The following is a 16,273-nucleotide window of genomic DNA, read 5'->3' on the forward strand; positions in this document are numbered from 1 at the left end:
GCAAATCGCGTCACGTCGGTAGCGATGTCGGGGGCGATGCCGAAATGCGGCCCCGTCGGCGTGCTTTGGCGGCGTGGCAACAAATCGCGTCCTCGAGGGGGCGATTTGTTGCCACTTCAGCAAAGCGCGCTAACGTGGCCGCGACTTGCCCATCTAATGAAATTTCATGTATATAGTTGCACTAAATTATTTAAATTATTTATAATACCTAAATTATCCCTATTTATTTGTTATATTACATAAAATACTCCCTTGAAAATACAAAACATTATGATAGCTAATTTAAAATTTATTCTCCACAACTAATGAAAATCATTTAAAATGCTAAAACTAGATCATGCGAACAAACTATAAGAAAATCCACGGAATCTTTGTGATTTCTTCGTCTTCAACGAAAGATCTCGAGAAAGATCACGGTGAGGAAAGCTTGTGCTTAATGAGGAAGCAAATTTGGACACTCGGAATCATCTAACAATTATCTGAGCAATGATAGTCTTTCTTCACAATTTGAAACATCATCCCGAGAGCCGACATTGATGGTTTGTCCTTGGGCAATATTGTTTGATCATTCCCTCCTTCGAGTGCTTTTCGACTGATCACATGATGTATTTGAGTTAGTATTTCAGTGAATGCATGCTCAACATTTGTAGATTCAAGGGCAGATGTTTCCATAAAGAAGCGCGTACACTTGGACGTGACTTATCTGTTTACTTTTTTCTCCAAAACCCTAAAAATCCTAAAAACTTTAAAATCCTAAACCCTAAACCCTAAAATCCAAAACCTACAAATCGAGAAATCATGTACGTCAGTGCGCTTTGCTGATGTGGCAACAAATCGCCCCCTCGAGGACGCGATTTGTTGCCATGTCGCTCAGCGCTACCGACGTGATTCATTTCTGAACGCCCTCGACATCGCACCGACGTGGGCAAACATTCCGAGGATTTTCTTATAGTTTGTTCAGACAGATCTAGTTTTAGCATTTTAAATGATTTTCATTAGTTGTGGAGAATAAATTTTAAATTAGCTATCATAATGTTTTGTATTTTCAAAGGAGTATTTTATGTAATATAACAAATAAATAGGGATAATTTAGGTATTATAAATAATTTAAATAATTTAGTGTAACTATATACATGAAATTTCATTAGATGGGCAAGTCACGGCCACGTCGGTAGCGCTTTTTCGACGCGGCAACAAATCGCCCCTCGAGGATGCGATTTGTTGCCACGTCGACAAAGCGCTACCGACGTGACCATGATTTCTAACACGTCCCCGACATCGCTACCGACGTGGACACGCTTTCTGCACGCGTCCGACATCGCGCTGACGTGGACGCAATTCATTGGTAAATGGTTCATTCCAATAAATAATAAAATACCGGGCCCATTTCGGTAAATTTATAAAAAAATTAAGCTTTTATTGGTAAATGGCCCCTGTATATTTACCTAAAAGAAAACAACTAAAATTTATTCAAATCATGACACCATTACAATTTTCGTTAAGTTGTTGATAATTTGGACAAAATATGTCATATTCAATTGATTTACCAATGACCCAACCTGACTCATAAAAAACTCAACTATCACCAACAAAATTCAAGTATTTTCCAACTAAGGATAAATATCAAAACAATGCATGAACTTTAATTTTGTGCAATTTTATACATAAAATTTTGATTTAATTCATTTTCACAAATCACTAACAATATTATCGAATTAGCATCATTTTACATTGATATTACACACACAAACAATTATATTAATCCAATATGAAAATAAATAAGTGTATTCATCTCTTTAAATATGTATGGTTAAATCAAAATCAAAATTCAACCCATACATATGAATCACAATTCAAATTTCATGTGAATAATTGCATCAAATCAAAATTCATGTATTAAATTACAAATTGGACAAAAGTTCTTATATAAATTTGATATTTATTCCTTTTAACTATCATGTTATGGATCAATCGGTTGGGTAATGTTATTGCTTGAATTAGGTCATTATTGAAACATTTTTTTCAAGTTAGCCATTAAACTTAGCAATTATTCTCACATTAATACTTGAATTTTAGGGTTTTCAAAAGAATATCAACAACTAATTTGGAAAAAAATCAAACTCCAATACAAAATTACCAAATTTAAAACTAATCCAAAAATTCAAACTCTAATATAAAATTATTATTAAGTTTAAGCACAAAAAGCTATTTAAGCCATATAGAACCCGCGACACATTTTATTTTTCTAATTAATTGTCTAGTTTTTTTAAAATAATCTCATTATAAGTTATAATTATATCATTCTTTTTATACAATATTTAGAATTATCAATAACTTATTCGAACTCATAAATAGAAATACAATGTGCTTTATCATAATCAAATTTAAATCCTTATGCATTAACAATAATATATATACCAATTAAGTTAAGAGCCAATCGAAAAAACATTCTAGATTGGCCTTTCGGCTAAGATCAAAGGTTTTAGATGGATTAAAAAAGGAAAACCAGATCTGTCGGGGCACGTTGCTTATTGTATTTGGATAATGGCCATCTTAATTTTATTTTTGTACGGCCAACTCCCACCATGGTGGTTTCTCGTGTTTTGCATATTAATCTAACAATTATTGTTTTATTTTTCTTGAGCAAGTCAAGCTTGCACATGCTCTGTTTTTCTTTTTCTTTCTGTTAATCAAATAAAAAATCGTCTCATGGATTTTGTCTGTCGCGTTAGGTTTCCAAAATAAAATAAAATTTGAATACATTTTTCAATGTCACATCAAACTTAACCCCTAAATCTATTTTTGTTTTATAAAATTTAAAATTATTTTATATAAACTTTATTCTTGAACTATATTTTTCCAATTTCAAAGTTTTTTTATCAAAAGTGGTTAATTTTATTTTATTTTAAAGATGTATAATGTCCAATAAAACATACTATATGATAATTAAACTGCTAAAATAATTTAATTAATACAATATTTATATTGATTATTAGATTAATAATATTTTTAGACAATTCAATATAAGTATTTTGAAGGGGTTTGATTGGTGCGACCCAAAAGTAAAAGAGAAGGTTGAATTTCAAACGATTTGATATAAATTTGAAACAAAAAAACCCTTTACAACATGAAATGCAATCTAGCTGTCTTGCATGAATAAGCTATTAAGATAAGCTCTAATTTTTAGTGACGATTAATATTCAATTATGTAAAAAGTTTAACCTCCAAATAATCCGCCAAACAAATAACAGTCATGGAAATCGAAGATAGGAAAAAAAAAATTATAAAAGGAGCCTTAATAATTACTATCTCGATTTTTGTCGCAAGAGTTTCCTTTAAATTAATTCAATCATTTCAATATTACAAAAGAAATTTATTTTAGAGAAAAATTATATATTTAATTATGTTACTAGCACATTTTCTTAGTTTCTAGCGTGATTTTATCGAACAGCTATAATTACTCATGTCTGTTTTTAACCATAGTCATTGATTTAAAAAGACATCACGAAATTTTACTATAAAAAACTTACCTTAAACATCACCTAAGAAAAGAAAGATAATATTACAAAAAATAAAGATACGAATATTATAAAAACATTTTCAGAGTTCACATACTCTTTTACATTTTAATAATATTTTAAAGTAAAAAGAAAAATCTCAGCAGCTATATAACAAAAAAATAATTTTGTAATATTATAATTAATTTGAATTTAATAAAAAATTTAATTATATTAAAATTTTAATTTATATTTTAAATCCTAAAAAAGATAGGGTACATTACAAATGTATGATGGAGTATATTTTTTTTGAAAAAAAAATCATTAATATCCTAGATTCACAAAAATTAGGTAAAATTAGAAATTTTATACACCATAAAAAAACAAGAGGAAAATAAATATCATAACAAATAGCGACGATATTGTTTTCGTCGGCAATGATCCCAATCGTCAATTCTCATCTTCACTTTCTCAAACTCCGAAATCCCACAAGGCAACGTAATCCCACCCGATTGATTAAACCCGTAAACCCGCTCCGCTTCCTTCAACAACTCCCCAAACAGTGGGTGATTAAAATAAATCACAGGCACCACCACTCTCCTCGTGTCACTCTGTGATTCGCCCACGTACACAGCAAGATGTCCCTTGGGTACCTCAACCCGCTTCACTTCTTGCTCACCCAATTGGATATATCCAGGATCCGAATTTGACATCCCCTTGATTCTACCCCGTCGAAGGAAAGAACAAAGTCTGGATAATGGGTTACGGGTTCGGATCGGACGTGATAAGAAACTACTGAAGCGGCTGCTTTTTCTGGGTCGGAATATCCATTTGAAAACTGTTACCAGCTTGCGTCGAAGCTTGAACCCTCCAATTTTCTTCATATTTTTTGCGAAAAATAATGAAATGGGTAGTGTTGAAATATAGATTTGGGGAATGGGTTTTTGTTGGATTTGTTAATGATGTCTGGTTTCAGACATGGGTCTGGAAGCTATTTTGGTTATGTTTCTCTGGTTTTGTTGGCTTTTGAGGTTTGGTCTTTTATATAGTGAAGGAAAAGGGGTGAATACTGAAGCAGGAGAAAGAGAATAATGTTCGGTTTATATAGAGAGGCAATCTATCTACGCTACAAACTAACAAGCTATTTTTTGATAATATAATTTTGACTCCTAAACTTGATAATTATGTTCATTTTGGTACTTGTACTATTTTATCTTTAAATTTGGCAATTAAATCTATCTTGGTTTCTGAAATTGGATTCAATCAAGATTTGATTATGAGCTCAGTTGTATTAGAATAATACCTTTTTGAATGGGTTGAGAATTGATTGATATAATAGTCCGAATAAAGAGGTTAAACTGATTGACTCGAAAATTACTTGATATCAGTAAAAATTGAAATTTTAGATAAAAATTGACAATTGAAAATGTTGAACCTGTTTAATATTTTTTTTAGATTTTTTTAAAATTTTAATTATTTATTTGATTATTATTAGTCTGGCTATCAAATTGGTTGAATTGAGAATTGATGGTTTGATCTATTCAACCATCGGTGTGGTTATTAAAACACCGAATGTGATACTCTGAGGTTGTACCATCGTCACCTGATAACTTATATAATTTTTCACGTGATGATGTTGCACAATTTTAGAATGTCACATCATCATACTATATATATATTTTTCAAGCTGAAGGATCAAAATAGACCTAACTGTCAATAACAAGTGCCAAAGTAAACAAAAAAATATAAGTACCAAAGTTAACCTAATTGCCAAGTTGAGGGGCTGAAAATTATATTATCCCATTTTTCTATGATTGTTGACTCTTTCCTTAAATTTTTTTATCAATAATTGAATAAAGTTATTCCTTCATACTTTATTTAGTCTCTCACGTAGTTTTTTTAATTAAACCATTTATATTTTTTTATTAATAATCGTTTTTTTCATCCATTGATGTACATAAAAGTAGATAACTATCAAATTTGTTGGCAAAACTTTTAAACTCCTCTAATTAGAGTGTAATCAAATGGATTTTGTTAAACTGAAGGATCAAATTGAATAATAATTATCAAGGATTTATAACTCCCATTTAGTTTTGAATTAAAATCTAATTACCATTAAATTATCTACTTTCTTTACCTCTAGGTAGTATGCTACTTTGTGTTAAACTCTTGACCTTTAGTACGGACTTTTGTCCTTCAAATAATCAAAGTACATACCGAATTCAATATTACAAAACAAAAATTTATGGCTAATATACTAAAAAGGTACTTAAACTAGTACATTTTATTCATATAAGTCCTTGTAGTTTTTAACTAAATAAGTCCCTTTTAATGAAAAGTAACACACATTTGGAGAAACCCAAAATACACAAATTACCAACTATTTGTTCAAGTAAGCTTTTATGCTTATTTAGTAACCTTTTTTTAAAAGCTTAAAGAATAATGTTCTTATTTAGTTATTATAATTAACTAGTAACTTACAATGTCCCATCTATTTGACTATTTTCCAATAATTGATCTACCAGGACTTTAGTATAAGAAGGTGTGCCATTAATTTAATAAATATTTATAAATATTTAACACATTAATCGTTTAATATAATCAATAATTAATTGGGTCGATTGGAAGTTAAACTAGATTAGTAGCTAGGCGAATGGACTTTGCGTTCAAAGAGATGGTTCAAAGTTCTAACCATTTGTTAGGTACATATAATTATATATGTAGTATACAATATGTTTGATTGAGTTGGTGTCACGAATTAATTGGATATCAATTTAGTTAAGAAATGATTAAAAACTGCCGATTGAGTCTTAGCTGTCAGTGCAGTAGGACATAGGTTCGAGTGCGCTGAAGTATATTATCTTTCTATTTAGGGGTTGGGGAGGGACTATGAGTAGTTCTAAGCATTGTTTGACCCTTTAGAAATGAGAATTTTGCATTTTAACTCTCTCAAAAATAATAACTTAAATTCCACCCGCTAGAAAAAATTTTCGATTTCACTTGGATCATAGTTTTTGAAGCCTCAACTTTATCAATTCAATCAAAAAAAATTAGTATAAAACTTTTATAAATATATTTATTATACTCGTTTTTTTCACTTACGTTATCAGTGTGCCATGACGTTTTATAATATGTATATGTATGAAAAAGTGAGATAAAGCATTGAACCATATGCCATATTTCGATACTTTACAAGTTTTATGCTCTCCAAATGTTATTCTCTTTTCTTTTCTTTTTTTGTTGCCAATTTTACTTGGAATACTAGCAAATTTAAATATAACAAGGAACTTTTTATAGATTGAAAACTATGGTCACGTTGAACATATGGAATTATGGAATAAAAAGGACCACATGTAAATAACTTGTAGACATCGGTCTCTCAAGAAAACCACACACTTTTCCTTTTATTAAACCATTATATATATATATATATATATATATATATATATATATATATATCTATATAAAGGCACTCTTTTGCATATGTAAGATCATTGCCAAAATTATTCATCCCAAAGCCAAGAAAAATAAAGCATATTTTTATTTGAAAGAAATAAAAATAAAACAAGAACTTAAGAGCCGCCCTTTTTTTCCATTTGATGCATGAAGATGGTGAGAGGAAATACATTATTGTATTTGAATAAGAACTAAACTATGAAAATGGACAGACATTGGTTAGACCAAAAGACACAACACAAATGGAAGCTAGGCGAAAAAGCAGCCTTTTGTATGAAACAAATCACCTAGGTATGGTACTTGTGTGATTAATTATCTATTTTTAATATCAAAATCAGAGTTAATTGTACCAAATCTTCTTAAATTATAATTATGTCTAAATTTTAAACTGAGTCATCAAATTATTAAAATTGTATAGATTCTTTCATTAACCTAATTATTAATGTAGATGTTATATGTAAATATGGATACGAGATGGATTACATCCAAAATATAATGATCAAATCGTAAGCATATGTTTTTGTGAGTAAAGGTGTTCAAGAACTAGATCGAGGTAGGTTTTAAGTATGATATTATCATACTTTATGCTTTTTCAAGCTCAACTAGAAATATGGGCCTAAAATTTTGTCCAAACTCGCCCATATTTACAAAAGACTAAACTAAACTCATTTTAGGCTTGCTCATATTATATTTTAAAATTTTATAAAAATATTTATATTTTTTAATTTAATATTTAATAATTTTATATATTCTTTTATTATTGAATTTTTTATAAAACCATCTTAACATTATTTTAATGTTTACATTAGAGTAGCATTATATATTTTATATAGTTTTTACAAACATAATATAAAATATTATAAAATTAAAAATGGGTTGGACTGGCTCAGACTCGAGCTTGACCCATTTTCTAAATGAGCTTAATTTTTTTGCCCAATCCTATTTTGTATGCCCAATGTTTTTATCTTAATCCTCCCAAATTTCGAATAGGTCTTTGGGCCTAAGCGAATAGCCCAACTTATGAACAGGTTTACTTGTGAGAAAATTAGCCACTGCTATCAATCATGGATACATTGATTATGAAAAAAAAAACAATTTCAATAAAATTTAGCAGGACCTTTTTTTAACAAGTCAAATTCAAATTACTTCTACGATAGATAAACATGTATTTGAAATAGGATCCTCGTCAAATTTAAGTCAATATTTAACAACTATGCTATACGCGAACACAAACATCTAATTGATATGATATTTATACTTCAGAGATTTACCGATTTAAAATTGAATACATAATTTAAAAGACATATAAAGTAATTTAAAGACATATTTTAATGTGTTTTATTGTATTGATTAAATTAATGTCATGTTTGTTAGCTAAAAGTACAATTTTTGTACCCATTTCTAGTTCTTATCTTTATTTTGTCACCATTAAATTTCAATTGCGGTTGGGTCAGAATGCTACCATATGGGACAAAAACTAAGAGACAACATTGCAGCCATTCCTATTATACAGTTACATTAATTTAATGTATGAAACATTAACCAAACTCTAATTTTGTCTGTTTCATTGCAGTTAACTACTTTAATCGCAAACCCTAAAACCGACAAATTACTTAGATAATTATGTTCCGGAATCAGCATTTAATGAAATTGTTTAGACATTTGGACAAAAGGCCACCTCCTTATTTACCACTTTATTGTTTTTCCACTGTTATGTAATATATGGATACAAATCTAAAGGTTAGGAAAAAAATTTTGGGTAGAAATTAAATTATATATTTTATTATCTTAAAAATATAATTTTATCATTTTAATAGTTTAAATTTTTATAATTTTAAAAAATAAATTAATTTTTATCATTTTAGAAGGTTAAAATTTAAACTTTTGTAAATTATAAAACAACTAAAATAAAAAAATTATTTTGGGGCTATATTCCACGTTGATGGCTTTTTCTTTTCTATGTTTAATATAAAGAAATTGACCTATCTATCATTAATTAATGATGTTTGTTTTGAACAAATTTGATGTAGTTTATTTTACACTTCTAAAAGAATACGATAAGGGTAAAATGATGACAAGTTCAAGTGAATTTACTTATACTTATCGATTAAACGGGTTAATTTTGAATCGGGTAAATTTGAGTTTTAAAATATTTGGATAATTTTGTATTGAATAATTTCGGATTTAAATCATTTTGAGTTTGAATTTTTGAGTTAGATTATTATAAGTTCAAATCACTTTGGATTCAAGTCATCTTGAGATCATACTTTTTTAAATTTGAATCATTTTGAATTCTGATTAATTAAATTTACAGTAAAATAGATTCGATCATTCACCTTTTACTTTCACGTTAAATTAAATTGAATTTAAATTCAAATTATTTGAATAAAATTTCAGATTTGAGGCAGAGCTCTTTAATCATCTTTATTTCTAAAATTCTTTAATCATCTTTATTACTTCAAATAAAAACTGTTTATTCACTTAAAGTTTTAAGTTAATTTAATAGTAAAATTATATTGCAATCCTCCAAAAATTTAAAATTTAAAATTTAATTATGACTTCTCTAAAAATAAAAATTATAATTTAATCATTTGAAAAATTTTATTGAAATTACATTTTAACCTTCACAAAAACTTATAATTCAAATTTAATCCCTCAAAAAAACCTCTTACATCATCTCTTCATGTAAGTTTTAACATCAACAGCATTGGTGAGAGATGAATTGGTTGAGTAAAGGATCAGTCTCACTCTAGGATCATATTGACTTGGTTGAGGAATATTGACCAATGTTGCAAATTTTACAATATTTCAAAGATAATGGGGGTTTTTTTATTGTCCTATGGCTAGACCTTAATTTGCGGAGAACAGCATTTGTTAATGGTTGGTAGTCATCCTGCACCAACCTAACAAATCAACCCTTGAAATTTTAAAATTTTGATAGATATTCAACCCTTTAAATGGGCAACATTTAGTCTAACCCTACTTTCCCTCACTTATATATTCTTTTTAGAAATAAACTCTCCCATTACTCTTGTGCTATCAATTCCAGAATTTCAGGGATTAAATTTGATAAAGTAAAAATACAAAATTAAATTTATAATTTTTATAAAATACAAGAACTAATAACAAAATTTAACATTTTCTATATATATCTTAAAATATTCATAATTCTCAAATTTTAGATTAACTGAATGATAAGAATTTTACAGATTTAAGCTCATTCGAATTACAATAATGATACCAATTAAACTAAAATGCAATTAAGAATTGAATATTTATTGTAAGTAAATGTAAAACAAAATCCTTGGATCATTCAAGAATGCATGGAAATTAGATTTACTTGGCGACCTGCTCTAGACCTGGTTCAAACATGGCTTGAAAATCAAGCGGAATTCAGAATTTTTTATTTATTTTTTTGTGAAAAAGAAGAACACTTATTACATCATGTTAGAAAGATCAAAATCACCTCTCGCTTTATCCTGTTGAAATATATCTAAAATTTCATTAGGAATAGCATCGGAGATTTGTAAGCTTGATTTCCATATGAGACTCAATTTGGCCAAGCGGTCCACAATTATGTTATCTTTTCTAGATATATACCTCAACCACCACTGTCCTTCAGCAAGAGTTGTCGTACTCTTCTAAGTACTGTGATGTCTGAGCCTTCCAATCTATTATCAGACAAGGCTTTGATGACTTTTTATAAGTGAGCTGAAATTGAAATATAATTTTTATTTTATAAAATTAGAGTATAATTTTATCTTGTATTAATTTATAATATAATCACATTTAAAAATAATAAATAAAGACTTCTTTATTTTTAAAGACTCAAAATTACTTTTAATTCTATCATTCATTTTAAACTATTAAAATGGGCAACATTTTGTCTACTCCTACTTTCCCTCCCTAGTCCCTACTAATTTATATGAACATATTGGATGTAAAATAGATTTGCTTGGCCAGCTGCTCCAGACTTTTGTTCAAACATGGGTTGAAAATAATAGATTGGTAATTTTGCATTAGCACCATTAATTTATATTGACATGACATTGATAACTAATTCGTTGGTGCACGTGACAGTCTTTCACTACACCGTGTGACAAACATAAATTTCAAAAATTAAAAAATCTTTTAAAATATATAAATTCAAAAAAAAATAATATTTTTTTACATCAAGAATGAATTTGGACAAAAAAATTATATTTTTAATGTATTTATTTATTTTAAATATTTTTAATTTATATTCGTCACATGACATACTGAAAAATTGTTATGTGTCACCACTAGATTGGTTACCGGTGTCATGTCAGTACAAACTGATGATGTTAGTGCAAAGGTACCGACTTAGGTGACGGAATACAAGTTCAAGTACTAATTAAGTAATAAAAAATTCAATTACCGACTAAATACTTTTGAATGTATTGACCCATAAATTATCTGATAAATTCAACATAGCCATTTGAAAGTTAACTTACTGCAGGCCCAACATTTGACATGACATACTTGGGCTATACTATTTCTCAAGCCTTCTTTGGGTTAAGGCTATGGTGTCTATATGTAGTTTCTCATTTCATTAAAAAGACATTCATCTATCAACAAACGCTGGGTACACATAGTAATTCTAAAGGGAGACATAGGTTTTAATTTTGGAGGTAATATTATTTGAAGGGACAATCATCAACTCTGAACATAGACCATTAAATGAACATGAAGAATATCCATAAAAAATATTATCACTGTTGGGAGTAGAGGTGTTATGAGTTGGATAGGATTTAGACCAGGTTTAAGTATAATTTTAATATATTTTATACTTACTCAAGCTTAGGCGGATCTAAAATATGAGCTTAAAATTTTACCTCAACCCGTCTACGTTTGTAAATGATTAACTTAATCTCATTTTAGGCCCACCCTTATATTCTTTTAAAATTTTAAAATATTTTTATCATTTTAATTTAACATTTTTTATATTTTCATTCATTAAAATTTTATGTAACGGAAACTTAACATTCATTTAATATTTATACATTATAATATTATAAATAACTAAAAATTAATTTATATGTGATATAAATTATATAATATAATATATATAACATAATATATTATACTATATTATAAATTTAGAAAACGGATCTATATTTTAAACAAGTCTAAATTTTTGTTCAAGCTTATATTTTGGGCCTAATAATTTTTTACAAACATACTCAAATTTTAACTAAACCTTGATTTGGACGAGTAGTCCAACTCTAATAATCATTGAACATAATTTGAATCTATATTATTCAAGTTTTATCATTTTTATTGATGTGAGTTTTAGGAAAATTTTTGAAATGATTTAATATTTTTGTGGAAATTTGAAATGATAATTTTGGTTACATTTTCAAATGATTTATAAGAGAGAGCATATAGGTTTGTGTGGCTACATTGGGATATAGATAATTAGACGTTCATTACGGTGGGTATGATTATTAGATACAAAATTATTAGGAAAACCACCCCCATTTACCTCTTCCAACATACCTAACAACATAAGCACTACAAGAAAAACATACCCAACAACATTGAAATTATGCCATCTTTTTCATCTATTGGAACGGGAAAAAAAGGCATTCACATTCATTTTGTTAGATCAAATTAATCATCAAATAAAAAAAGTCCAATTCATTTTATCATCTTCCATGTAATTACAAAATCATACATAATTCAATATCTATATATAAAGGGATTGGCTACCATATATGGACCTTATGGCTATCCTACATTACTATCCTACACAACAATCCCTAGATGGATTGCTTTGTGGGACAACTCTAATCATTTCTATATTCAATATGATGTACCTTGAGCAATAAAGGAAAATAATATGATAAAAAATATATATATAGGAAGAGCTCCCTATTGTGTAGTGCCAACCCCTTTTTGTAACATTTCACATGCAGGCAAATGCTAAAGGCAATATGGTGTACATGAGGAGAGTACTCTTCAAGACTTCAGGGCCTTTGAGGGTAAGCAACAGACAAGGCAATCTGGCTTCTAGTCAGAGAAAAAACATGGTGTTATCTTAGCTGTTTGTGTTGTAGAAGGGTCATCTCCAGGAGTTTAGTTCTCATAGCAATTTTGGTATGTTAATTTTGACCTAAACTTATTGGTTAATATAACTTAATTTATTATAAAAGGTTAATAGATGAATCCGAAAATAATTCAAATTCAAAATAGATTTACCTCAACTTAAACCTAAAATGATTTAGATATAGAATAATCTAAAAATGGTTAAACCAAAATGACTCAAACAAACAGCTCAAAATGATATGAACTCAAGTCAAACATGAAATGATTAACCAAAGTTTAAAACAACCCAAATCTAAAATGATCAAAACTCAAACAAACAAACAAAAATAATAATTCAAATCTAAATTATCTTATTTAAATTAACCCAATATAAAATCAACTCGTGTTACCTAATTGATAGGTATACAACAATTGGATATTTACTTACAACCCTTTTGGGTTACTTTGTCTCAAATTAATTGTGAATGATGTAAATACCTTTAAATATTTAGAGTTGACACTTATTTTATTTAAATATGTTATTTTAATTTTATTTAATTTCAAATGAATAAATATTTTTGTTAATTTATTTAAACTTAAAATTAATTATTTTTCTCTATTTAAGTATGTACTTTTATTAGTTTATTTCAATTTAAATGAGCTAAACATATAAAAATAAACTTTATTATTTTAATTAAAATATAATAGGTTAATTAAGTCATTAAATTTTTAACTTTTAAGTAGGGATAATTAAATTAAATAGTTATTTATGGATAGAAAAGTTAAGTATTGGGTTGGATAATTATTTAAGTTTGTTTTTTTATATAAATCAAAATTGGAAGGCATGAATAATTAGATCCAATATAAAATCGACCCGAGCAAATGAACTTGTTTCTGTGGCACAATGAGTCCCCACTCTTTGCAACCTTGGCATGGGTTGGAATCCAAGTGGAACTCAATTTTTCTATTAAATAATCTAGCTAGGAAACGACATCTGTTGATGAATGGTTATACAATGGCGGTCCTTATGAGCTAATTGTTCTACACTTCTTAGTTGGTGTAGCTTGTTACATGTGTCGAGAGTGGGAACTTAGTTTCCGGGTATGCACCTTTGGATCATTGTTGCATATTCAATTCCTATTGCAACTGCTATCGCTATTTTCTTAATCTATTCAAGTGGTCAAGGAAGTTTTTCTGATGGTATGGCTCTAGGAATATTTGGTACTCTATTCAAGTGGTCAAGGAAGTTTTTCTGATGGTATGGCTCTAGGAATATTTGGTACTTTCAACTTCGTGATTGTATTCTAAGCTTAACACAATATCCTTATGCATCTATTTCACATGTTAGGCATAGTTGGTGTATTCGGCGGCTCCCCATTCAGTGTTACACACGGTTCCTTGGTAACCTCTAATTTGATCAGGGAAACCACAAAAATTGAATTTGCTAATGAAGGTTACAGATTCGGTCAACAGGAAGAAACTTATAATATCGTAGTTGCTTATGGTTATTTTAGTCAATTGATCTTTCAATATGCTAGTTGCAACAATTATTATTTTGTATATTTCTTCTTAGCTACTTGGCCTGTAGTAGGTATCTGGTTCACAACTTTAGGTATTAGCACTATGACTTTCAACCTAAATGGTTTCAATTTTAACCAATTTGTAGTTGGTAATCAAGGTTGTGTAATTAATCCCTAAGTTAATATTATTAATCGTACTAACTTAGGCTGATATTTTCTAGTATTTTATTTATTAGCGTATTTGCTCTTTCTTTCCTTTTTTTTATTTCTATAGGGGAGATAATCGCACGTAATGATAGATCACAACCATTCTTCCAATTTAAGTATAAATCTTATAACTTTCTCTCTATATATGCATATAAGGGTGACGGGATTCATAGCTAAGTAAGTGGGGAAACTCTATAAAATTTTAGTGGAAATTTATTCGAGTTGTTTTGCTTAGACTCAAATAAAATCTATTTTTTTTTAGTTTTTCTTGTTCTAAATTTGTGAGATTAGAATTTCATTCTTTTTTGCGATTATAATTCAAATTTGGAAAATTGAATTTCAATTTTAGAAACCCCAAAAAAGAAAAAATCAACTACCCCTCTAGAAAGTTCTTTGAGTTAGTGCCTGCTCTTTAAGCATCTGAGAACCCGAGAATAGATGAGATCATTCAATTGATAGCTAGAAGAATTTAGACTTCATATTAGACTATTCGATAAATTTGACTCCTTCCCAATGGCATACTGCATTTCGGCTTATCTCCCTAGCTCAACAACACAAGTACTTTATTTGATCAAATTTATTATTGCAGATATCACGATAAATGTCTTATTTTATAGAAAAAATTTAAATTTCCATTGTGCCAATAAAACTATTTTTCATACAAATTTTGCTAACAATATCTTAAGGGGACTATTGATTGTGGCTAGGTGTTTTGACCAACATCACACCTTCACATTATTGGGTTTTCTAATGTTGACTGGGCAAGTTCGTTGGAAGATCATAAATCCACATTCAGGTATTGTATATAACCCAGTAACAATTTGAATAAAATAGAAATCTGTTATGAAATTGTAGTAGGAATAGAAAGTAAAACTTGTCTTGCAAATATTTAAGAATGAATTGATTATCTGCTATATATATGTACTTACTTGTATCTAAGATGTAAAATTGTTTGGTTTGATAGGTTATAACTTGAATAGATTATGTAATTGTACTATATATGACCATTTGTAAATGTTTAGGCTATCTTGAATCATGGAAGTACCACTGAACTTTATCACTCAGCATACGGTTTATTTATTCCGTGTGCAAGTATGGATGATACTGGAAGCCTCGAGAAGTGAAGTCAGCATCCGGACCACCATTTTCAACTCAACTAAGTTTGTATAGCTCATTTCATTTTGGTTAAGTGGCATGTACATAAGATTACTCTGTTAAATGTTGGAAATGGTCAAGTTTGTATAAATGAGTTGTGAATATATATGGAAATGGTTTATAGCTATGCATGGGAAATTAGTTATTAGATTGCAATTTGTATATTGAACTATCTTAGGTGTGAGAATGGTCATTTGGTGGCCTTATGGCCAACCTTTGAAGGCTTATGCCAGCTTGGAAAAGTATGAAATTTGGGAGTTAGTGGAATGCCTGTGAAGTCACGACTTCACACCCTGAATGTTGCGACATCAGGTTATTTCATCACAACATCCCTGTTTGAGGTTACGAAGTTGGTTTTATTTCATTTTGAAAACTTTACAAATTTGGTCT

General features: G+C 28.8%; 1 protein-coding gene across 1 annotated transcript; it reads right to left on the bottom strand.

Annotated features, from left to right (window-relative positions):
• Positions 1-3,844: 3,844 nt before the first annotated feature.
• On the bottom strand, positions 3,845-4,586 carry LOC105789229 (auxin-responsive protein SAUR36). Its single transcript, XM_012616510.2, has one exon. It carries the CDS (start codon positions 4,379-4,381, stop codon positions 3,899-3,901), a length of 483 nt encoding a protein of 160 aa, XP_012471964.1. The 5' UTR covers positions 4,382-4,586; the 3' UTR covers positions 3,845-3,898.
• Positions 4,587-16,273: the final 11,687 nt, after the last annotated feature.

This window comes from Gossypium raimondii, chromosome 2, assembly GCF_025698545.1.
Source record: "Gossypium raimondii isolate GPD5lz chromosome 2, ASM2569854v1, whole genome shotgun sequence".
NCBI classification, from domain to species: domain Eukaryota; kingdom Viridiplantae; phylum Streptophyta; class Magnoliopsida; order Malvales; family Malvaceae; genus Gossypium; species Gossypium raimondii.